Below are 24,161 nucleotides of genomic sequence, written 5' to 3' on the forward strand. Positions count from 1 at the left end.
TAGTATCTGAATCTGTAAGAATAGATACAAGACACAAACAAAGTTATTGAAAACAAACTTACACAGTCTTGTAGTCAAACAGATTCTTGTGGCCTCTGCACACTTTCTCAATACATAACTTGGGGCAACTTGGAGATAATGTGCCACCATTCAATCTGATCCACCACAATGCATTCTTCCAGAATGTTATTAATTTTTCCTCCTGGCTATGAAACCTCAAAAGATGACAATTCTCTGAATCTTGAGTTGATGGAACCATGTTAGCCATGGCAACAAACTCCAGCCTGAATCGTATGCAAACAGTGATCTGAGAACCAATTAAATGGACCTTGCAAAAGTTTGTAAGGGTGGATTCTCTACAGTGGTTCGGGCTGTAGGATTCACTTTTCATCACCCTCTGCTTAATAATAGCATATGCAAATATAAAACTACTAATAGCAACAACAGAAATAATTACATGTTAATAGAAGGGTATGGGGGGAGAGTATTATGAGAATTATGTGAGTATTATGTGACTTAATTGTATTGCAGTAAGAAGCACTTTTTACACACTTTTTTTTTAAACCGGTTTGTACATAATTTGTAAATGAATGGTTTTAAAAACAGTAGCTCAGGTAGAGAGGAAGAAAAGTATCTAAGAGCAGATCCCTGAGAAAAGAGAGCCAAAGAATTGTACGAGCCATGGGTTGTAACAGGAATACAAAGGTTTTTGTTACTTTCAACCCTTACAAGAGAAACAAACTGCAACAACAACAAATACAAAATTGTAAATATTATAAAGTTGTTTTATTTATGATGACTCATTTACAAGGAAAAAAATCTTTCCAAAAGTTAGAACTTCAATACATTTTGTCCAAAAAAGTGGTCTTTTTTTTTTATATGATTGAAACAAATCATTATTATTAATCATCAGAATTTGATCCGAGAGATACACTTGTCCTTGCTTTCTGAAAGCAAGAGCTAAAATATGGAGGGATGTACTAAGAAAAAAAACAACAACAAAAAACAATACATTTTAAAAGTAAAAGCAACAATGGAAAGTACTTTTAGAGGCAGCTTGTGACAGATTGCATTGCATTTTTGGAAGACAATGTTTTTGTTTTTTAATTTGTTAAAACCAATGTCACGCTCTAATAATTAATTCTGAGATTTAAGATATGCTTCAGACAGAACAAGAGTTCAATATATAGCTTGTTTTTCAGTAATCTGGTAAAGGGTCTAAATACTTCTGAAATGTGCTATATATAAAATATGTATATTACAATATAATAATCAATAGATGATTAACTTGTAAATATTAGGCTTTGATGTGCATTTAGAACATATAAATAAACCTTTATTCAATGCCTTTGGCCTTCAACTCATCCTTTACTCTCCTCAGGTAGTCCGGGTCTGGATAGCCATAACTGTTGATAGAAAAAATTATAAATATACAAGTTCAGATACACTAATTTATTTACATGATATCCAAATAAATACATTGATTACTGATTTTGTAGTATATGATGGACAATAGAAAGCAGACTTTATATAAATTCATACTTCTGAGGCCCGCCAAATGTATTGGTCTTATGATGAATATCATTCCAGGTGACAGCATTCTCTAAACCAGAAGTTGTAGAGGTTCCAACAGTAAAGATCAGTTTCTGAGCAAAAGCTCTCTGTAGCAGTGTGAGCACTTCATTTCCTTCATTGTTGTCTGGAAGGTACACATGACGCTTTGCTCCACGATAAGGCTTTCCCGGGTTTGGATGCTTCTTCTAAATAAAGAAAGAAAGAAAGATTATGTAATTCTGTACCATAACCTTAAACAAAACTATGTAAAAATAAATAATTAAAAAAATAAATAAATAAAAGAATCTACAAGGAGGTCACAGAAATCAGAGAAACAGCTAACTATGAGAAGTGTAAAACCTATTTATACTTTATATTGTGTGTTTTCCATTGTGTTTCTGTATTTTGTGTTATCCTATAGGGCCAATTTCCAGCAATGTTTAGCTCCAACCTGCTTCAACACACTTGCCAGGAAGTTTCTAGTAATCTTTGATTAGTTGGTTCAGGTGTGTTTTTGGAGCTAAACTCTGTAGGACAGTGTAGGACTGGACACTCCTGCTCTACAGAATAGTGAATAGTTGGTGTTATAAAGCCCAGGGGCCTCATGTATAAACGTCGCATACACACAAAATGAGCACAGAAATTTATTTTATTTTATTTATTAAAAACAAAAAACAAAAAAACCCCGGTGTAAATATGTGCACACCATATGGATGCTCTTGACTGTGTGTACGCACTATTTTCCTGGAGTGAGAAAAGTAATGAAGTAAACAATGGTTTTAAACTCTGTTTTTATTTTGATATACACATTTACATTAAATATTCCACTCTCTTTAATGGAGAGCACTGAAATTACATAAAGTCATTACACATAAGTTAAACCAAAATTATATGCATTAAGACATATTTGTAGTGGATGCGTTTAATCACTTTTCCTACACTCTTAAGAATAAAGGTGCTTCACGATGCCATAGAAGAACCTTTTTGTCTAAATGGTTCCATAAAGGACCTTTAACATATGAAGAACCTTTCTGTTTCACAAAATGTTCTTTGTGGCGAAAGAAGGTTCTTCAGATTACAAAAGGTAAGAAAGAGATGGTTCTTTAAAGGGGTCATATGATACAATTAAAATTTGTCCTTTCTCTTTGGAGTGTTACAACCCCTTGGTGCATAAAAAAGATCTGCAAAGTTGCAAAGACTAAAGTCTCAAATCCAAAGAGATATTCTTTATAAAAGTTAAGAGTCAACCAGGCCCTCCTAAAACAGCTCGTTCTAACACGGCCCCACATCTCTACATCTGTGGGAAGGTTTGCATAACACCGCCCAAATGTTCACGCAAAGAAAGAAGGTGTAACTTTTATTATCGCTGTTTCTGCCGCCGCCATGTCGTAGAGATGCTTTGTGTTTCGTTGTGAAAGTGAAACTACTTTGTTTGTTCTTCCAAAAGAGGACACAACTAGAAATCAGTGGTTAAGTTGTATTTCAGCAATGTTCCAGAACAGTTCAAACCAAATATTCAGATGTGTGCAGCACATTTTACGGGGGACGAAGACTGTTTCCTGAACCAGTAGCCTACAATCCCGTCTGTGCACAAAGGCTGTTTCTACAAAGTGGGGCAATTCCAACTTTGCAAGGACATTCTGGCGCTTCTGACTCACAAGCTGTAAGTACTGTCTGTTTACATATTTAAAGAGTTTGCCACTGATGATTCAAACGTGAGTTTTGAGCAGTGTAGAGTAGCGCTTGTTGTTTGTCATTTCTCCAATCACAAATGCAGACATGGTTTTATGTTTACGCGGTGCGACACGCAACACGTAAAAATACAGTAGATTAAGACAGCACCATAGTATGTGTCCCCAATGGATGCAACAAATGCCTTGTAATGGGTTTGATTTGTTTTGTCTCGTGTCTAATGTGTTTTTTGTTTTTTTTACCTTAAACCTTTTTAACCTTTTTTTAACCTTACAAAAATGGTTCTTCTATGGCATCGCTGTAAAGAACCTTTTAAGCACCTTTATTTAAGAGTGTGTGGCATGCAATGTTTTAATGACAGCGAGGAGTGCCATAATAATTCATATTTAAACTAAACTGCAGATCTCATGTTATGAGAATTTTTTTTTAGCAAGAACAATGATCAATGATGCAAACTTAGGCTACTTCAATATTATGGCAGAAACTGCTAGATTCGGTGGTCGAACGGTCCATTGTCCGGTTTGAATATGTCCAATGATAATAGATTATTGTACAACCACAGCTGCACGGAGATGTTGATGTCATGTAAAGGCATCTCCACAACATTATGAAAAATACCACTGTATTTGAACGATACATCTTGAAAAAAAAAAAAAAACAGTAAGATTTGCGTGTTTCCATTTTAAAATACTTTGTCAGTAGCGTGCCGAGTCAGACAATTATATTTACACTGCAAAAAATATAGGCCTATCTGTTTCCACTAAAAATAACTAAAAGATGTTCACCTTTTCAGCAAAACTGCATACATTTTATTTGATTTTAATTGTTTAAAACAACTGAAATACTATTTGGCCAGTGGAAAAGAATGAGGTCAACTATATTCTAAAATAGGTTATTTATCTGAGAACTAAACAGTTTCCCTAATTAAGAAAAATTTAATATAAAAAATACAAAACAATTTTGGCAATAAAAAAATAATGTGGCACAAATGGCATTTAGTCCATATCTCATATTTCCTTAATATCTTGTACCTTTGATGATGTTAAACATGGTGTCACATGGATTGTAATATGCATGAAAATGATATGCAGATGAAGTTATGCATAGTAAAACTAGGTGTACGCACAATCTTCCACTGACTGAGATTTATAAAGGGATTTTTGCGCAGGTTCTGGCATACACATGGTTTTAGAAATCTGAAAACTTTTGTACGTATGCAAAATATACGTATCTAAGCATGCGTACGCACACGTTTACGATGATATCTACGGAAAGTTTTATAAATGAGGCCCTAGGGCTTCCAGCCCAGAGGAATGGTTTATTGGAACCACAGAGTCTGTAGAGCTTCTGCAAAGTGCTTTGATTTTATATATTGTAAATTTTTGTAATTATTCAATCACAATTCAGTTGTACATATTCTTACCGTTTGAATACCACTGGGTATGTTGTAGATGATTTCAATAGTGCCACATTGTGGATATCCAAGGAGACTCGATCTGCTCTGTCTTACGTTCATTGTTCCATCAGGTTGGTTTCCCTCCAATATCCCAAACACTTCCTTACACACAGGACAGATGGGTCCCAGACTCTCCACTGACAACTTAATACAGTCCCGACAGAATTCATGCCCGCATTTCAGTTTTTCCTTGTCAGTGAAGCTGTCCATACAAATAGTGCACTTCTCCTCTTCAGCATTAGCACCTTTACTCTCACGTTTAGAATTTCCTTCTGATTCTTCATTGAAACCAGTATCTGCTTCACTTTGCCTTCTAAAATTCACTCCCTCATCTCCTACAGCTCCGCCCACTGCTCCTGATCCATAATCAGGCGTCTGATTCCATCTGATTCCTCTTGCATGAGGAATGTCACCTGAGTATCCAATCAGTTTCTTCATCTCATCATTAAACACATTCTTCTGAAGTTTCTTCTCAATATCAGCAATGGCAGGACCGAGATGTTCTGGCAGTCCAACGAGCTTCCAGGGACTGAATTCATCTGCTACAACAACACAATAATGCTGCTGCTGAAGTTTCTCTACTATTGGGGCCACAGCAGTTTTATCTGTAGGGTTTGTGAGTTCACAGCTGACAGCGGCTGAGGCTAGTTTCTGGTAGAGATGTGTTAAAGCTCTGAGGGCATGACTTTCAAGACTAATATGTTGACCTCCTTTGGATCGAGCTTGAACCTTAATGGTTAAATTGTTCTGCAGATTTTCTTCATTAAAAGACACTCCATACTTTGTTTCAAGCTGTGATATTTGTTCATTATAAGTAAGATTCATCAAATCCCAATGAACCTTGTCAATCTCAAACTGAGTTGGAAGGTCCTCAGTGTCCATGTCCAATAAAGATTTGCTTTGTGTAGAATTGTTGTCTACATCCTTTTGACTTTCATTGAGTTTGCGTAGTCTCGTTGTCCCCACCTCTCTTTGAATCATGTCTATTAGTTTCTTCGGTCCAAAGAACAGGCACTTATTGGCAGACCTGGTCAACATAATCTTTGTCTTCTCTGACTCTATGTTATGCAGGGCCTCCTTCACAATATTTGAATCCATGTCATTATGATTGATGTCAGCATAGCTAAAATTATCCACACATTTAGTGACAAGTTTCTGAAAATCATCAGAGGCTTTAGCCACAGAATCAAGGCTTGTGTTCGTGGTTGGTTTGACTGTGACTGACACATCTGCAAAAATAGAGACTCCATGTTGTTTTTCAATTTGCTCCACCTCCTTTCTGTAAATATGATGCATGTACCAGAACTGAAAGAGGGGGACAGTGAGCCCAGTTGACATCCCAGTGGTCATTTCATAGGTTTTAGTGCTCTCAGCTTCATTTGGAGCAATATTAGCTGGAACATCTTCACCATTGATTGTGTCATCTGATGCTGCATAAGTCACATGCGTGGCATTCTTAATCTAGGAACATTTCATAGGATTTCATTTAAGGATTGGTTGCCCACAGAAATATTTAACATAAGTGAACTAAAATGCCAAATTATTGTTACATAAGTCATAAATCTGATGTTACCATTATGACTAATATACTAAATGGCTGAATAGGAAGAGCTTAAAAAAGATAAGTGTGTACTCTGGCAGGTAAGGCCATAGTTTTTGCTTATTTCGAGTTCTCTCCAGGGAGTAATCTACTGGGGTGACATGGTTTGTGACCCTAAGAAAAAAGCATTGCCATCCTCATCTGCCACCTAAGTATTTTGTATCCCAGTGTACAAAATATATATGTAAGCGGAATGTCCTCGACTGTTTTTCAGCAGCAGCAGCAGTACAATTTGATGATATAAATAATGCCAAAATAATGGCGAGAAAACATGTTTTTTTTTCTATAAACTGTCCTTACACACATGAAGCAAGCCTATTGCATTAACACACAATATTAATTTAGATTTGTGACATTTCATAAAAGCAATTATGGCCACCAAAATATCAACTATATTTAAAATTCTCATCACTGATTTTGTTTGCCATCATGTGCATTCAGCCAATATAATAAAGACAGCTAACAGCTATATTAAAACTGGGGAAATAATACTAATACTAATACTAATAATTCTTAATAATAATTAAAGCTGCAAGCAGCATTGAAAGGGACCTCGCACCCAGGCTCACCGGCACCCAGTGGCTTCAGGAAGACAGGGAATGGAGAGCAATATGCATTTAAAGAGGCAAATACAGAAGAAATATGTTCAATTTTGTTCAAAGATTAGTTTTAATGGATTAAATTAGTGACTGCAGGGGGTAAAATAATTTTCTAGATCCTACCCTATTTCTCTCAGCCATCAGAACCTAAAAAAGTAAACATAATACCTCTGATGATGAAATTCTGTTCTTGTCCGACTTGGAGGTGTTTCGTGATACAGTCACAGAATCATCCAGATGAATCTGTCCGGTCACTTTCTTATTTTCATTTTTAAAATCCAAAGATACAGACCTGTGCCTTTGTATAGTTTCTAGAGCTACAGATAAAAATATATTTAAAATATAATAATTCCACTTAGTAAAATCAATCAGAAGAAGCAATTCAACAGCAAGAAACCATTTTCTTTAGTGTTTTCACTTGAACATAGTGAACAGCAGAAAAGCAATAGAGAGAGTGTGTCTCTGAGACGTGAGTGATGCCTGTTTCACACATGATTCATTTCAGTAAAAAAGAAAAAAAAAAGAAATTCCAGGTTAACAGATAGAGCATTCACACAGCACACAGATATGGTGGTGCAAATGCATTGCAGCATTGTGGTGCAGCAATGCAGTGATTGTTTCCATATCCATATCCATTTTTGTCACACACCAAGCTCTAAAAATGTAGTATTTTCACTATAAATGCATATCAAATATACTACCATTTTTCACAGTCATCTTACCAGGTGTCTCTAGGCCCAGGGTAAAGCAAAGAAAACCAAAACACTTACCAAGAGTTGCAAAAAATATCTATGGCAGTCAAAATTATATCTAGTATATTTTAAATGCGACATACACTACATAACATGTTATGTTGTGTGTGGAGGAAAGGCTGACACTTGCATCTTCATGACCAGCAGTTGGTCAGAGAAATGCATCTTTCCTTATGTACCTCAAACAACACATATATACTGCAAACAAAACATGTGAAACAGGCATCAGAGATTAACTGAATCCACACCACAACTAAAATGATAACAGCATCAAAGAAACATAATTGAACTTATTTTCAGAGAATATCTTTTTCCTTTCCCTGCAGATGAATGATAAAACATTGACCAATCAAAATGTATCTGCCTTTAATGTGAACACTGCAGTTATGCTGACAGGACATAAATGACAAAAATGTTTTTGTTGTGATTTATCAATCAGTCAATCAATCAATCATCTATCTATCTATCTATCTATCTATCTATCTATCTATCTATCTATCTATCTATCTATCTATCTATCTATCTATCTATCTATCTATCTGTCCATTTTTATTTTTTTCATATGTTTTTTATTATCTTTTACATTCACATTTGGCAGACACTTTTTAAAGCAAATTCAGGAACACATACAGGTGAATTCCAGGTATACATTGTAACAGTTCTTGTAAAACCAAAACCCAAAGCCATGTGCCTTTGTTTTAGTTATAGGAATGTGAACACACGCATGCTTAGAATATACATATTGTTATTGTCTGTTGAGGTGGATGATAATATTTATCATTATAGTTAGGGGTGGGCAATCTTCCCAAAATATAGCATCGCAATCTAATAACATAATCACGATCCACCATATGAATTGCTGAAGATGTAATAGTGAGAATATTCAAAACAGGAACAAGCCTGTGGACTTATCTATTTGCACAATTTAAAACACAGTATTGCATTGAATAAATAGTTGTCAAAATGGTGTCTTTAAAACTTGCGTTTTAACCATCAGCAACAGCATGTTACAGGCAGTAATTGCTGTAGTTTTAATATTATTACGAGGACATAAAATATTGTGATTTCTACGATCTGCTTTTGGAGGTCACCAAGATTGATCATGATATAAAATCATCAGATCGTCCACCCCTAATTATAATCTATTTTTTGTTTGTTTGTTTGTTTTTTGAGTGGGCTATAACAGTAGTAACTTTAAAAGTAACATTTTACGTAATACTTTACTCATTACTTTTAAAATTTAATTTGTAACTGTAGTATGTGATCCTCTTAGTAACATGTCAACACCAACATTTGTGTTTGCCTTTACGTAATATAAAAGTACTGATAAAGCACTGCATGTTAGCTATTTCAGATACTAGGATCCACATGATTTAAACTGAAAAGGGTTATTAAAGAGAATTATCATATATCATCTCACCTGCTGATGGTTCTATCTCCACCTCTGCCCATGATTGATCCTCCATGAGTTTAATGCTGATGACAGATACTTTTACTTGTTTTATCTGTTTGATAAACCAGCTCTGAAGGGCCATCTCTAACTGTTTTCCCCACTTCTCTGGAAACGATTCTGTCCAGTCCACTTTGATTTTAAATGTAGCAGTATCCACTGGTTTGGTTTTTACACCACCATTTTTAAAAATGTCCTGTTATAGAAAAAATAATTATGAATGTAGAGTCATATTTCTATATGAAAAATTATAACATGTTATGTTTTCAGATTTTAAATTGTTTCTGTTGTAAATGTATTTTATTTCATAATTTTTAATTGATAATTTTGCTACAACAATAATAATAATTATATAATCATATATAATTGTCTCCTATCAAGTAAATTCAAATCAATCACTGTAGCACATCATCAGGTGTTAAAATACTGAGGAAGGGAATGACCTGGTGAGGTGTGAATGATTTGAATGATGATGTTTTTATATCAGATCCTGCCAGAAATAATGTTTTAATATGTCTTAAATCTATGCATTGGCATTTAATTATTCATAGAAATATAAAATTACTGATATTCTGGTGACAATGTCCCTGAGAAAATCTAAGCTCTGCTCTTTAGTCAGTACCTTCTCTGGCTGTGAGTCTGATATGTTTGTTCGTACCGTTGTGTCTTGTGTGATGTCTTGATGCTCCTGTTTATCCAGAGGTGATCCAGAGTCTTGACCTTTACGACTGCTTGCCTGTAAGTTCTGAAAAACACCACGTGAAAAAATTATTTAAATTATATATTTTAAACCTATAACAATTTGTTTTATATTTTTCAAATCAATATATATAGAAGAGAGGCTTTGAATTTGGTATAACCTATCTATCTATCTATCTATCTATCTATCTATCATCAATCAATCAATCAATCAATCATCTATCTATCTATCTATCTATCTATCTATCTACCTACCAACCATCTATCTGTCTGTCTGTCTCATTTTTATTTTTTTCATATGTTTTTTATTATCTTTTACATTCACATTTGGCAGACACTTTTTAAAGCAAATTCAGGAACACATACAGGTGAATTCCAGGTATACATTGTAACAGTTCTTGTAAAACCAAAACCCAAAGCCATGTGCCTTTGTTTTAGTTATAGGAATGTGAACAGAGCTGGAGACGAGATTACACTTCAAACATGTTATTGTCATATCTGTGACAGATAGATAGATAATGTATATATGTACAGTATATGTGTTTATGTTTACTTCAAATTTTCAAATGTTCAAAAATTCAAACTTCAAAATCTTTAGATATATATACCTGTGCCTCGAATTTACAGCCAATTATCCAAAAGACAAAAGGCAAATAAAGTTCATTTGTCTTGCTAACATTCATGACTCATGAGAGCTACCATGTAAGTTAGCTAAAGTTTAGCTAATGCAATAGGAAGTATAGCAGTTTAGATCGTTCCTTCACTGCATGATTCAGTTTATTAAAAAGACATGGGGGCAGAAATGTACATATACAAACAAATATATATATATATATGTTTATATCATTTCATATAGTTAATCAGTATCACACGAAGACTTATGTTTTTTCCACCATAAGCAGCACACTGTAAAAAAGGATTTGAGACTTTAGCTTCCTCAACTCATTTTCCTAAGTCAGTTCAACTAAAATGTTGGGTACTCTTAAGATATTAAGTTTACCAGTGCCCAACTAATCTGTTTAATCAGAGTAGTTCACACAACAAAGATTTCTTAGTTGTATGAGTGGCAATGCAAGGAAACCCCGCACACCAAGCCTTCCTCGCAGAACAGGTCGCCATGTTTGAAGGCTTACAAAAAGCTCAAATTTTTGAGTCAAGAGTTCTAGAGGTAAAAGCAAACTTATGTCCAGCTTGTATTTATGAAAAATGTTTGATAAATTAGGGTAAAGAGCAATATTACACAGGTTGTCAGTGTAATCCCCGCAACAGTGTTGTACGGAGGGTAAAACATGGACAACAACAACAACCTTTATTTATAAAGCACATTTAACAAAATAAAAATTGATCCAAAGTGCTGTACATAGTGCATAACAGTAAAAAGAAAAAAGAACAACAATTACAAATTTCCAAAAGCTAAAGAATAAAAATGTGTTTTCAGAGTAGATTTAAAAATATCCAATGAAGGAGCAGACGTCACATGATGAAGATCTCAGTGCCCTAGCAGGACAATATGGCACAATAAGAATCACCCTTTAATTTGTGGCGACTTGGTGACACATTTAAAAGCAAATGATTTGAAGATCTCAGTGCCCTAGCAGGACAATATGGCACAATAAGATCACAAATATACTTTGGTGCACAGCCAGACAACGCCTTATAAACAAACATAAGGATCTTAAAATCAACTCAAAACTTAATGAGAAGCCAGTGAAGGGATGCCAAAACAGAAGAAATATGGTCCCTCTTTCAAGACCCAGTCAAAAGTCTTGCATCAGCATTTTGAACAATTTGTAATTGAGATCATTGTAATCGAGTGAAGATTGGGGAAGACCACAATAGAGAGAGTTGCAATAGTGCAATCGTGATGTTACAAATGCATGAATTACAATTTCTAAATCTTTGCTTAAAAGAAAATTTTTCAACTTTGCAATAGATCTTAAATGGAAAAAGCTTCCTCTAATAAATGCACTAATTTATCAAAAAATAGTGATGAGTCAAAGATCACTCCAAGGTTTTTGATTTGTTTGCATACATTTGATGAGAGAGGACCTAACTGGACTTTCAGAGCAGGTGAGGAATCTGGCGGACAACTTAGGATTAAAACCTCTGAACACATCACATTTAGCTGCAGAAAATAATTTGTCATTCACCTCTTGATATCATCTACACATTCCAATAACACATCAAATGAAGCAGTGGTGTCAAGCCTTACTTGAAGGTAAAGATGAGAATCATCTGCATAACAGTGATATGAAATGTTGTACTTCTGAAAAATGAGGGCCAAGGGCAGCATTTAAAGGGAAAACAATAAAGGTCCGAAAATAGATCCCTGGGGAACACCAAACAAAACAGGCGCAGTTGACGAGGAACACTTTCCTAAATTTACAGAAAAAGTCCTCTTTTCGAGGTAGGAAGCAAACCACTTTAGTGCAGTGCCGTTGACACCTACCATATATTCTAGCCGTTCAAGAAGAATATTGTGGTCAATGGTATCAAATGCAGTGCTCAGGTCTAGCAAAACCAGCACAACACAAGAGCCCGAATCTAGAGCAAGCAAGATATCATTTGTAACCCTCAACAGAGCTGACTCAGTGCTATGTAATGATCTAAAGCCAGATTGGAACATGTCCATAATATTAAAAGAATTTAAATAAAAATACTACTGAGACTGCTCTTCTTAGTCTAAAATCTTGGCGATAAAGGGCAGTTTAGAGATCGGTCGATAGTTACTGCACATTTCTGGATCGAGTTGAGGTTTTTTCAACATAGGTTTCACAATTGCATGTTTAAAACTAGCTGGAACGACACCTTTGGCTAAAGAGCTGTTTATGATAGCGGTTACCATATGACTAATGGTAGAAAAAACATCCTTAAAAAGACGAGCTGGGATAATATCTAACTTAGAACCAGAACACTTCATAGTAGAGATTATATCAGCTAACTGAGTTGGAGAGACAGGTTTAAAATTTGACAAACAACTCATAGGACAGGGCAGTTGCAAGTGACATGGTTCCGATGGAACAATGGAGCTTCTAATATCATACATTTTTTGAGTGAAATGTTTTAAAAAATCTTCACAAAGCTCAATAGAGGCCTCAGATAAAATATTCGTGGTCGGGTTTAAAATAGAGTCAATCGTATCAAACAGGACTTTTGGTCGCTTAGCGTTATCAGAAATTAATTGAGAAAAGAAGTTTGATTTTGCCTTTTTACTGCCGTTTGATAGTTGAAAAGACTTGATTTTAAAATGTCAAATGAAACCTGTAGCCTATCTTTTTTCCACTTTCACTCCGCTTTTTGAAACTCTTGTCTGAAAGTGCGGGTGACATCATTTAACCATGACTGGCCAGCAACCTTCATCTTTTTCCGCTTAAGCAGAGCAACAGCATCCATAGATAAAGAGGATGCTTTATAAAATATCTCAGTCAAGCATTCAGTATCTGTTTCATTCAGAAAATTATTATTAAAAAGTGAAAAATTTTCAGAAAACAAATTTGCAGTATTTGAGTGAATAGCTCGAGAGAGACATGAAGGCTGAGGGCAAATAGAAGACGGGAGAAAGCACTCAGATTCAAACGTAATAAGATAATGGTCAGACACACATGCATCAATATCCTCCAGTTTTGAAATCAAAAAACCACGAGACAGTACCTAATCTAGTGTGTGACCCTGATTATGAGTTGGACCACAAACAGATTGTACAAAGTTCAAAGACTCTAAAATAGTTACAAATTCTTTGACCAACGCTTTAGAAGGGCAGCAGAGATGAATGTTAAAATCTCCAAGGATCAATAGTCTATCACCCCGAGTCACCAGATTACAGACCTTCAGTAACTGTACTTCAAAACTGGAAAAGGTGTCCGTAGGCACAGAACCATGTCCAGAGGCCCGTGGAAAATTGTTGCAAATCGACCACCATCTCCAGACTCCAGCAGAAATCTCAACAAGCACAGTCAGGAGGAGCAATCTCAGCGAGAGGCATCAAGTCACCCTGTTTTAACCATGGACAAAAATATATTTATAGTGATCACGTATTTTAAGGTGTAACCTAAATAAATACAGGGTTGTCAGTGTAATCCTCTTGCCACTGTTTATTATAGAACCCTGCATGTGATATGTGGACAAAAATATATTTCTGTTTGCCATGAATTAGTTCCCTCGTGATAGTGAAATCGTGTCCATGATTAATAATTATTTCACTTGACTTAGACTATTAATTCGTTTCCTTGTTTTATTCAGTTGTGGCCATGATGTAATTTGTTAACGTTGCCTCATTTCTAAATAAATCGAGTGAACAGTTCACCCATTTTAAACGTTAAACCTTTATTTGTGTCCATTTGATTGTGATATATTTTAGGCCTTAAATTTACAACGGACATTTATCAGTAGCCCCTGCAAGGAAACCCCACCTTGTCAGAACAGATCGCCATGTGCCACGGCTAACAAAGCCTCCATTTTGAATTAAGACTTTGCAGTAAAAGCAAACTTATGTCCAGATTGTATTGATGAAAATTTTGTTAAATTAGGGTAAACTAGAGAAATATTAAACAGGTTGTCAGTGTATCCTCGCAGCAGTGTTGTACGGAGTGTAAAACATGATGTGTGGATAAAAATATATTTATAGTGATCACGTGTATTTGTTTCTCATTTTATGACTTCGTTATTTCGTTATAATTAGTTAAGAGAATTTGTTCACTTGACTTAATTCGTTGCCTGTTTTATTTAACTGTGGCCACATTGTATTTCGTTAAATACTCTTTAATTAAAACGAGTTAACAGTTGTGGTGACATTGTAGTTTACCTCATTTTAATAAAAAAAAATTAACAATTTAGTACAACATGGCAACAATTTACTGAAACAATTTTATTTAACGTTAGAAGATGAATTAATGAGTCAATGATATTTTCACTGCCATAATGTGCACATTATTGCCACGTGTATTTAACATAACTTTCATAAAGTTTTATTTGTTCGTTTGATTGTTATGTATTTTAGGTCATAGGCCTAAATTTACAACAGACATTTATCAGTAGCCCCGGCAAGGAAACCCCACCGCATCAGAACAGGTCGCCATGCAGAACAGTGGTCAAAGCAGGGAATAAGGACTCTTGCCAACATATGGGATGATAATGGCATGCTTAGCTTTCAAAATATAGTTGCATCTTTTAATGTATCTACATCATCATCTTTTTTTTTTTTGCAATTGTGTTCAGCATAAGGAGAGCCTTGGGGGTCAGCTCTCGAAGCACATCCAGTTCACAGTTGGTTCTCTAATCCTTCTAAACAAAATGTAGTGTTAAAGGGTCAGCTTGTTCTTTTTAGTGTGAAGAAGATTTTGGACAATTGCATCTGTGCAATTGTATTCTTTCTGTGCAAAAACAATTAAAAAAATTGATCCCCCCCAAAAATAATCATTCTACACCAGACCTGTTGAAAATGCTTTTAGTGGCCCATACAATAAATAAATAAACAAACAAATGAATAAATAATTAACACTTGGTCCATACAGCAGTCCTACATTTAATTCAAACATCAAAACCTACAGTTTAAGGGGGGAAAAATTATCCTAACAAACATTGTATTTACTTTTTTTTTATTAGATGTAACTCCATCTGTTTATTTATTTATTTATTTTTTTTATTTTTTGTAGGATAACAGGTAATAAAAATATTCCCCAATGATTTGAGTCATACAGTTAATAAAATAAACGTGGGAACATGATCCAACCTAATCTAATTTAGTTCTGTCATGCAATTCAAAAGTAACTATGTGTTGTTAATGAAAAAATGTAGATTAGTGTCTACCTTTTTATCATGTCCCATCATGTGAAGGTCTGGTCCATTGATTCTTGGAGGTTGTTTAGTGACTACACTGCCACTGATACCCTGAGAGAGTGAGAATATTACTAAAGTTGTGCAATTACAATAAACTATAAATTGGTATTTTTTTCTACTTCTTCTTTTGAAGATCTTGTTTTTAATTTAATACAATTTCCCTCTAATTCATTTTATTAAACTATGTGTCTGAGGTGATAAACTGTATATTTGGTATACTAGAAAACTGACCGCATTTCATCATATGACAGCTAGGCCTTACTGAATAATATGAGTAATCACCATTGCATTTTGTTCTAATTGACTGCCATAATCCAACATCCATTCTCAGTATGTCATATAAATATACGTTGCTTTTTAATGAGCACTGACTCATTATTGCAAGAGAATCTATGGCACAAGCTCTGCTCTTTAGTAAATACCTCTGGCTGTAAGTGTGTTTGACCCGTTGTGTTCTTCATGTCATCCCAAGGAGGGCTAGAGTCTTGACCTCCAATGCCTGCTGTATAGTCCTTATATTCAGGGGGAAAAATATAAATATTTTACACTTAAACTCAGTTTATATATTTTTAATAAATATCTGTCTGGATGAAACATTCTTGTTCAATTCACTCTGCAAATAAATAAATCCTTCCAAAATTGCTGAAAGGGTTAGTTCACCCAAAAATGAAAATCTAGTCATTAATTACTCACACTCATGTTGTTCCAAACCGTAAGACCTTTGTTCATCTTCAGAACACAAATTTAGATATTTCTGCTGAAATCCGAGAGCTCTCTGTCCCTTCATAGACAGCAGGCAGCTACCACGTTCAAGGCCGAGAAAGGCAGTAAGGACATCATTAAAATAGTCCATGTGACATCAGGGGTTCAACTTGTAATGTTCCTGTGGCTCAGTGGTAGAGCATTGTGTTAGCAGTGCAAAAGGTTGTGAGTTCAATTGCCAGAGAACATACATACTGGTAAAAAAAAAAAATGTATAGCCTGAATGTTATGAAACTACAAGAATACTTTTTCTGCACAAAGAAAACAAAAATAATGAATTCATCAATTTCTTCTCTTCTCTGTCAGTCTTTGATGTGTTCACAACACATCATGTGCATATCTCTGCTTGTAAACAAGGTGCAGTACATCCAGATTCTTCATCAAAACTTCGGCTCCTGTGTCAGCAGTACTACACGCATGCGTCGTAGTTCTCTTGTGAACGCGTGTTAAAGATTGACACAGAAGAGAAGAAACTGTAGAAAAAAGTCCGTATTTTTTGGTTTATTTGTCCACAAAAAGTACTCTTGCAGCTTCATTAAGGTTGAACCACTGACTACACAAAAAATATCCTAACAACCTCCCTACTACCTTTAAGCGCATCAAACATTGCATTTCCTTTGCTGTCTATGCAGGGTCAGAAAGCTCTCGTATCGAAGATAAACAAAGGTCTTATGGGTTTGTAAGTAATGACAGAATTTTCATTTTTAAGTGAACTATCCCTTTAACTAAAAGGTAACAACACACAATCTGATGTGCAAGTAAATTACCTTATCCAGATATAATTTAATAATTACAGACTCTAAGTCACTGACTAACAGAAAGTTCTCTAAGATAGACAGATAGATAGATAGATAGATAGATAGATAGATAGACAGACAGATAGATAGATAGATAGATAGATAGATAGATAGATAGATAGATAGATAGAGTGCTGTGAAAATGTCTTTGCCACCGTCCTGTTTTTTATTTTATTTTATTTTTTTGCATGTTTGTCACACTTTAATGATTCATATCATCGAACTAATTTTAAAATTACACAAAGATAACACAAGTAAATACACGATACCTGGCAATGAGTCTTTCACATTGCTGTGGAGGAATTCTGGCCCACTATTCTTTGCAGAATTGTTTTAATTCAGCCACACTGGAGGGTTTTTGAGCATGAAAGGGCTGTTTAAGGTCATACCACAGCATCTCAATTGGATTTCAGTGTGGACTTTGACTTGGCCGCTCCAAAACCTTAATTTTGTTTTTCTTGAGCCATTTTGCTGGTGTGTTTGGGATCATTGTCTTACTGCATAACACAAGTGCGCTTGAGCTTCAGGTCACAAACTGATGGCCGGACATTCTCCTTCAGGATTTTCTGATAGAGTGCAGAATTCATGATTCTATCAACTATGGCAAGTCGTCCAGGTCCTGAAGCTGCAAAGCAGCCCCGGACCATCACACTACCACCACCATGTTTGACTGTTTGTATGATGTTTTTATGAAATCCTGTGTTGGTTTTACACCAGATGTAACGGGACACACACCTTCCAAAAAGTTCAACTTTTGTTGCATCAGTCCACAGAATATTTCCCCAAACGTCTTGGGGATAATCAAGATGTTTTTTGGCGAATGTGAATTTTTAAACCCTTTCCAGACAGATACATGTCAACTGTTTTGTTTCTCATATGTTCTTAAATTTATTTAGATCGTGGCATGATGTGTTGCTCTTTAAGCATGCTTCACTTCATCAGAAAGGTTCTATATAAGTGATTTCTTGATTCAACAGGTCTGGCAGTAATCAGGCCTGGGTGTGGCTAGTCAAGTTTAAAATCACATCTTTCATGATTTAGCATGATTTTTTTCCTTTCATGATTTAAAGGGATACTCCATCCCAAAATGAAAATTTAGTCATTAATCACTTACCCTCATGTCGTTCCAAAACCGTAAAAGATTCGATATTTTGGATGAAAACCGGTAGTCTGTGGGACAGTCTCAAGCCTCCCAGTTGTCATCCAAAATATCTTAAATTGTGTTCCAAAGACAAACGAAGCTTTTACGGCTTTGGAACGACATGGCGGTAAGTGGTTAATGTCTAAATTTTCTTTTTGCGGTGGAGTAACCCTTTAACGTTTTTTCACATACGGCCAAGTAGGTTTGGACAGCTTTTTTCGATTAATAAATTAAATAATTTCAAAACTGCATTTTGTTTTTACTTGCATTATCTTTGTTTAATATTACATTTTGTTTGATGATCTGAATCTTTTAAGTGTGACAAATATGCAAAAAAATTAAAAACAGGAAGGGGGCAAAAATCTTTTCACAGCACTGTAGATAGATAGATAGATAGATAGACAGATAGATAGACAGATAGACCGATAGATAGATAGATAGATAGATAGATAGATAGATAGATAGATAGATAGATTCGTCAATGTTATGCAACATCACAACATTCCAACATTTCATAATATATCGGTCCAATAAGTCTTGGTATTGTTATGTGGTATCGATATGTGGGGTATCAAATTCACTTTTGAATGTGCCCTCACTTTTCTTTCAAATTTGCAATCACTCTGTATATAGGGCATGTTTAGAACTGCACATTTTACAAGATAAGATATTTGTCAATGGTCCTCATAGTCTGTTATGCATCAAATCCACATGATAATTGAAATCTGACTACTGCTGTACTGTGCTGCGACCAACTGACACTCTGCAGCTCATGTGAAGCTGACACTTTTAGTTTATACATATAGCATCCATTGTCCAACTGAACCTGGAAAATGGACAACTGATCCAATGAAGCAAAACAGCAGTAAGGGCAGTGGGCAAGTAATTTAATCAGTGTATGACCAAACACTTGTAACTACTGCAGCAAGCCTAATGCATGTAATTCTGTTGTGGTTCTACAATGTTATGCATTAAATGTTAAAGCTTAATTATTATGTGTTATGTTATTTTTTAGGAAAAACATGTAGAAGCATGTAAATAAAAGATTATTTTTAAGAAAAAGAAAAGAACATAAGCATTTTATAACTGCTGTTACCCTGGTACTCATTTTGTGGAATTACAATATATACATTCAATATTTAATTTTTATTATATATTATTATAATACATTTTAGTATAACCTTGGCTATAATTGAAACTGAGTATTTTAGTTGGAGATGTGACTGGTACTCACCTGATCGTTAGAAATGTCCATTAACTGAGGATCATCACTGTGTGAAGGATGGGGAGAAGGAGTGGCCTGATGTAGTTCCTAATATTAATATCAATAATATGAATAATAGCCATAATAATTTATTCTTATATGCCACAAACCAACAATAACCTTTGTCAGTATATATTAAACCTATTTTGATTTTTAAAGGGAGCTCAAAGTTACGAGAGATTTATTTGGTTGTGAAAATGTAATGTTTTTTAATTGTGTACCTATATTAAGAGTGTAATTCAGACACCCTTTGTTTTTATCAACATGTTTTCATTGTACCAACAAAGATCTTATTGTCTAATTAAAATTTCTGCCTAAATAACTTTATACAGTATGTTTGTAAAGCTCTTGTATTGTAAACCTCATCACTTTTTGTGATTAAAATGTCTATCATGATTTTCTCTGTGATTGGTATTAGTGTGATCTAGTTCTTTTTGATATGCTGTATTTAAACTGGAATGTTTAAAGTTGCTTTAAATCAGACAACATTAGCTGTCAAGTGCTTGTGACCTAAACATTTAGGTATTTGTCATAGAACCTACAATGTGGGTTGTAGGATCTATAACACACAATGCTAAGTTGTGTATAATAATAATAATAATAATAATAATAATAATAATAATAATACCTACATTAGCTAGTAAACAAGGTAGAGGTAAATTAAATCCCACTTTCTTAATTGATCCAAATCCAACTGGGTTAAACTGGAAGCCTATAGGTTATATTTTATTATATGTTAATCATGAATGAATACTGTAAGTTATTCTGTTACTCACAGAGCTTTCAGTTTCCATTTCTTCAACTTCCTGTGACATGATGGCGATAGAATCTCCAAACAGCAACTGAAACCAAACTTCGGCTTCGACAGACTAAAATAATCAATACCCAAATAAATATGACAAATGAGTGTATTTTACTTCACAGTAGTTATTGGTATTGTTCAAATGTATATGACAGACCAGTAGATTGAAATCTTGGTGAACACCAGGGCCAGACTGGGACAAAATTTCAGGCCAGGAAATCTCATGCTCGACCAGGCCATCCCATGTACCCACAACAAATTTTGAAACCACAGACCCTGTTTTTTGTATGGCCATTACCATCAGATAAAAAAGGTTTAAATCCTTAGGTCAGGGCCATGCAAAATAATTAAAGGTCATCTCTTGAACTCCACCTTCACTTCCATTTTCCTTGTCAGTTCCTTCATTTTCCCTGATATCGCTCTGTCTGTCACTTGTGTGTGTGTTAACTTCATTCACTAATTTTCTTGAACCTGTCAGTTTATTTTGTGGTTACCATGGTTTAACAGTAGTAATGCTCCGGTTACTAATGTAACCTTGGTAACGAAACGAGCATTGTGTCGCTGATGCTATGGGGTAAACGCCTGTTTACTCTGATACTGAAGCCTGATTTGAAAACATTTGTGTAGCTGCACAAACCAATGGCACTTTTGCCCATCAAAAGGGGAGGATGCCGATGGCTATATCAGTCAGTTTAGAGCGCCATATCATCTGAATCTTTTTGACTGAAGTAACAGCCATCAATTCACATGCAGCTAATAGCATGGCAAGCTATGAAACATTCATTTCCTTATCTCAGGGAACCAAGGTTATGTTAGTATCTGGAGCGTTCCCTATCATACGGTCTCTCCCGTTGCATCGCTGACGCAACGTGGAACACATTCAACAGTGCTGTGCTATAAGTTAGTGCAGAGAAAAAAAATTGCTTTTGTAAACAAAAATAAAGAATTGCAAAAGAAAATGAAGTATTGCAAGAAGAAAAGAAGTTTTGCAAACAAAAATAAAGAATTGCAAAATATACATGAAACAGGGCAAAAGCAATGATTTTGCAATACATATTTCCCATAGTCATATCTACTAATTTATTTGCAACGCTGCTTTTATTTTGCGTTTCAGTCAAGTTTAAGTTTGCAATAACATTTCTCCCTTTGTGCTTGACGTTTATGCGTGTCTCATTTTCTGACACTGTTTTGACTTGGGGATGGAGTCAAGGGACGGGGGCGTGTACAAACATGCCTCCCTGGAAGTGACGTCATCAGCCCGAGACGCAGCTCACTGATCCAGGTACCGTCATGAGCAGAGGCACGCAAGTGGATCGTTTCCTTTTATTCACTAGCATTGAAACATGCATGTTTTCGTTTTATTAACTTTATTAACAAATATGTGTATTAGCAGCATTTGCTCAAGTTAAAGAAGTGGTTAACATGAACATCTGCTGTTTATTTCTCTCAATGTGCACACATTTGTAGCATTAAAATGTATATTGTTTCATTTGGTTTACTAAATGTGTATTAACAGTGTTTGTTTAAAATCTCTTAACATGTGGGAGGACGCTAGTGCACAGCGTTCTTTGTTTACATTAGTTCAGAGTTACTGCTAGTTTAAATTTAAAAGAATGCAATTAACTTCATAATAAACTATAACTTACATCATTAAAAAGGTCTACAACTCAAGTTTTATATTGATCTCGAGTTCGTTTTTCATTTACACAACTCCTGGCATAAATTAAGAAATGACTGTCACTGGCTTCGTTAACATGCACCCAAATAATCAGTTTGTACTCAGATAGAGGCTCAATCGGATTGAAAAACGTTCATATAAACACCTTAATTGATCTGATTGAGCTCGATCCAAATGAAATTTCGATCGGATCGAAGGGGGTGGTTTATTCCTCTTCTAACACGATTGAGCGTGCATGTAAACACTCGATCCTTTACAATATGATATATGGAACGAGCGGCTATACCATTACAAACACAGAACGAGCGGTTCTCCCTTTGAAAAGTGTTGTATAAATGCTTGTCCTGTCATTGCAAAACTCTCCTTTCACTCGGAAACTGTGAAGTGGAGGAAGACAACCTTGTTTTGGATACTCATCCACAGGCAACCCGGTTTGGGCACGGGGAGGGGCTTTTTTTTTTTGCATGATAAATATGAGCAGCACAGCACAGCAGTTTATATGTAGCCTATATTTATCCATAAATGGGAAAATATTAATTCTGCTGTTAAAAACAAATAAAGAAACCTTGTAGGAGAGTGGTTATTATGTGCAGACAGTGAAAAACTCTATATTATCTATGTCACTTTCACTTTTCACTTTCACTATTTGAGCAGTGTGCACACGTCAAAAAAAATCTATTCCGATTTAAAGCTTGTGACATATAAACGCACACATAAACCCGATCACTTTATTTAGCGTTAATGTAAACACTACAATCAGATTCATCAATCGTAATGAATTCAGTCCGATTGAACCAAAAAGTGTGCATGTAAACGTAGCAACTGTAAGATAAAAAAAATAAATAAAAAAAATGAAGCTAGAGTCTTTTTGGTTTAAAATTCTTTAAACTTCTGGTAAATTTAATGCTAGTAAATAAAAGGAAACGATCCACTTGCGTGCCTCTGCTCATGACGGTACCTGGATCAGTAAGCTGCGTCTCGGGCTGATGACGTCACTTCCAGGGAGGCATGTTGTACACGCCCCCGTGCCTTGATTCCACCCCCACATCAAAACAGTGCCAGAAAGTGAGACACGCATAAACTTCAAGCACAAAGGGAGAAATGGTATTGCAAACTCAAACTTGACTTCATTTCATTTATATTCTGCAACTTTTTATTTTTGTTTGCAAAACTTATTTTTCTCACAGTACTTCATTTTCTTTTGCAATTCTTTATTTTTGTTTGCAAAACTTCTTTTCTTCTTGCAATACTTCATTTTCTTTTGCAATTCTTTATTTTTGTTTGCAAAAAGCAAATTTATTTTTTCTCAATACTTTCATTTTCATTTGCAAAACTTGTTATACTTTCCGCATGAGCAATCTGGATGCGTACACGGACAGCGTGGAAGCGGACTATTTGAGTGGCTCAAATGGTAATACTCATAGGCCCCTAAAGACTATGGAGAAGTCCCAGGTCGGCACAGTGTCAGCATCAGAACGAGGCTGGTTCAATTGCCAAGCTCCCCTCAGAAACTAAACGATCAGGTCGCTTCTGCCAACTGATTGGCCAGCCATGATATGATGATTCGCCACAATGGTTGCCACATAGACTTTGAGTGTGGATGGGGTGCGACCCTTGTCCAGTAGCTCTTGCAGAAAGATTAGCACATTGGACACGTCACAAGAGGATGGGTCCAGGCTGTGTGCTGTGCACCAAACATTACAGACAGACCATTTTAGAGTGTAAAGGCATTATGTAGATAATGATTTAGCCCCTAAAATAGTATTTGTCACACTCAAGGGGAGCTGCACAGTCTCCCGTCGAGGGGCCAAACATGAAGGCTCCACAGCTCTGTCCAAGGATGCCAAATCATGCCTCTAGCTTTGCGAGAGAAGGACCTTCCTCTGTTGTATTGGCCTCTGGGCTGCTGACAGCAGCTAAATCATTTTGGGTAACCAAGCTTGGTTTCTAATGAGTGGGGCTACCAGAAGGACTGAGCACCCCACTTTTTTAAGAGATATATTTATCCAAAGTGACTTACACATGAGGAGAAACAATAGAAGCAATCAGATCAACGAGAGTGCAACGGTATACAAGAGCT

At 35.4% G+C, this 24,161-nt stretch overlaps 1 protein-coding gene across 4 annotated transcripts in view; it reads right to left on the reverse strand.

Moving 5' to 3' along the window:
- Positions 1 to 786: 786 nt before the first annotated feature.
- The window catches only part of LOC109082703 (E3 ubiquitin-protein ligase DTX3L-like), a 25,028-nt gene continuing 1,653 nt past the window's right edge, over positions 787 to 24,161 (reverse strand). The window contains exons 2-11 of one of the 4 annotated variants that reach the window (XM_042754476.1): positions 20,378 to 20,470; positions 19,572 to 19,649; positions 16,060 to 16,149; positions 15,608 to 15,688; positions 9,762 to 9,848; positions 9,074 to 9,299; positions 7,070 to 7,218; positions 4,670 to 6,163; positions 1,543 to 1,760; positions 787 to 1,406 (exon numbers count right to left, since the gene is read on the reverse strand). In XM_042754476.1, coding sequence (XP_042610410.1) covers positions 1,337 to 1,406; positions 1,543 to 1,760; positions 4,670 to 6,163; positions 7,070 to 7,218; positions 9,074 to 9,299; positions 9,762 to 9,848; positions 15,608 to 15,688; positions 16,060 to 16,149; positions 19,572 to 19,649; positions 20,378 to 20,416 — 2,532 coding nt within the window. In that variant the 5' untranslated portion in view covers positions 20,417 to 20,470 and the 3' untranslated portion in view covers positions 787 to 1,336. The remainder of the gene's footprint in view (positions 1,407 to 1,542; positions 1,761 to 4,669; positions 6,164 to 7,069; positions 7,219 to 9,073; positions 9,300 to 9,761; positions 9,849 to 15,607; positions 15,689 to 16,059; positions 16,150 to 19,571; positions 19,650 to 20,377; positions 20,471 to 24,161) is intronic. The other 3 variants (XM_042754477.1, XM_042754478.1, XM_042754479.1) reach the window with 3 other exon arrangements.

This window comes from Cyprinus carpio, unplaced genomic scaffold, assembly GCF_018340385.1.
Source record: "Cyprinus carpio isolate SPL01 unplaced genomic scaffold, ASM1834038v1 S000006524, whole genome shotgun sequence".
In the NCBI taxonomy this organism is placed as follows: domain Eukaryota; kingdom Metazoa; phylum Chordata; class Actinopteri; order Cypriniformes; family Cyprinidae; genus Cyprinus; species Cyprinus carpio.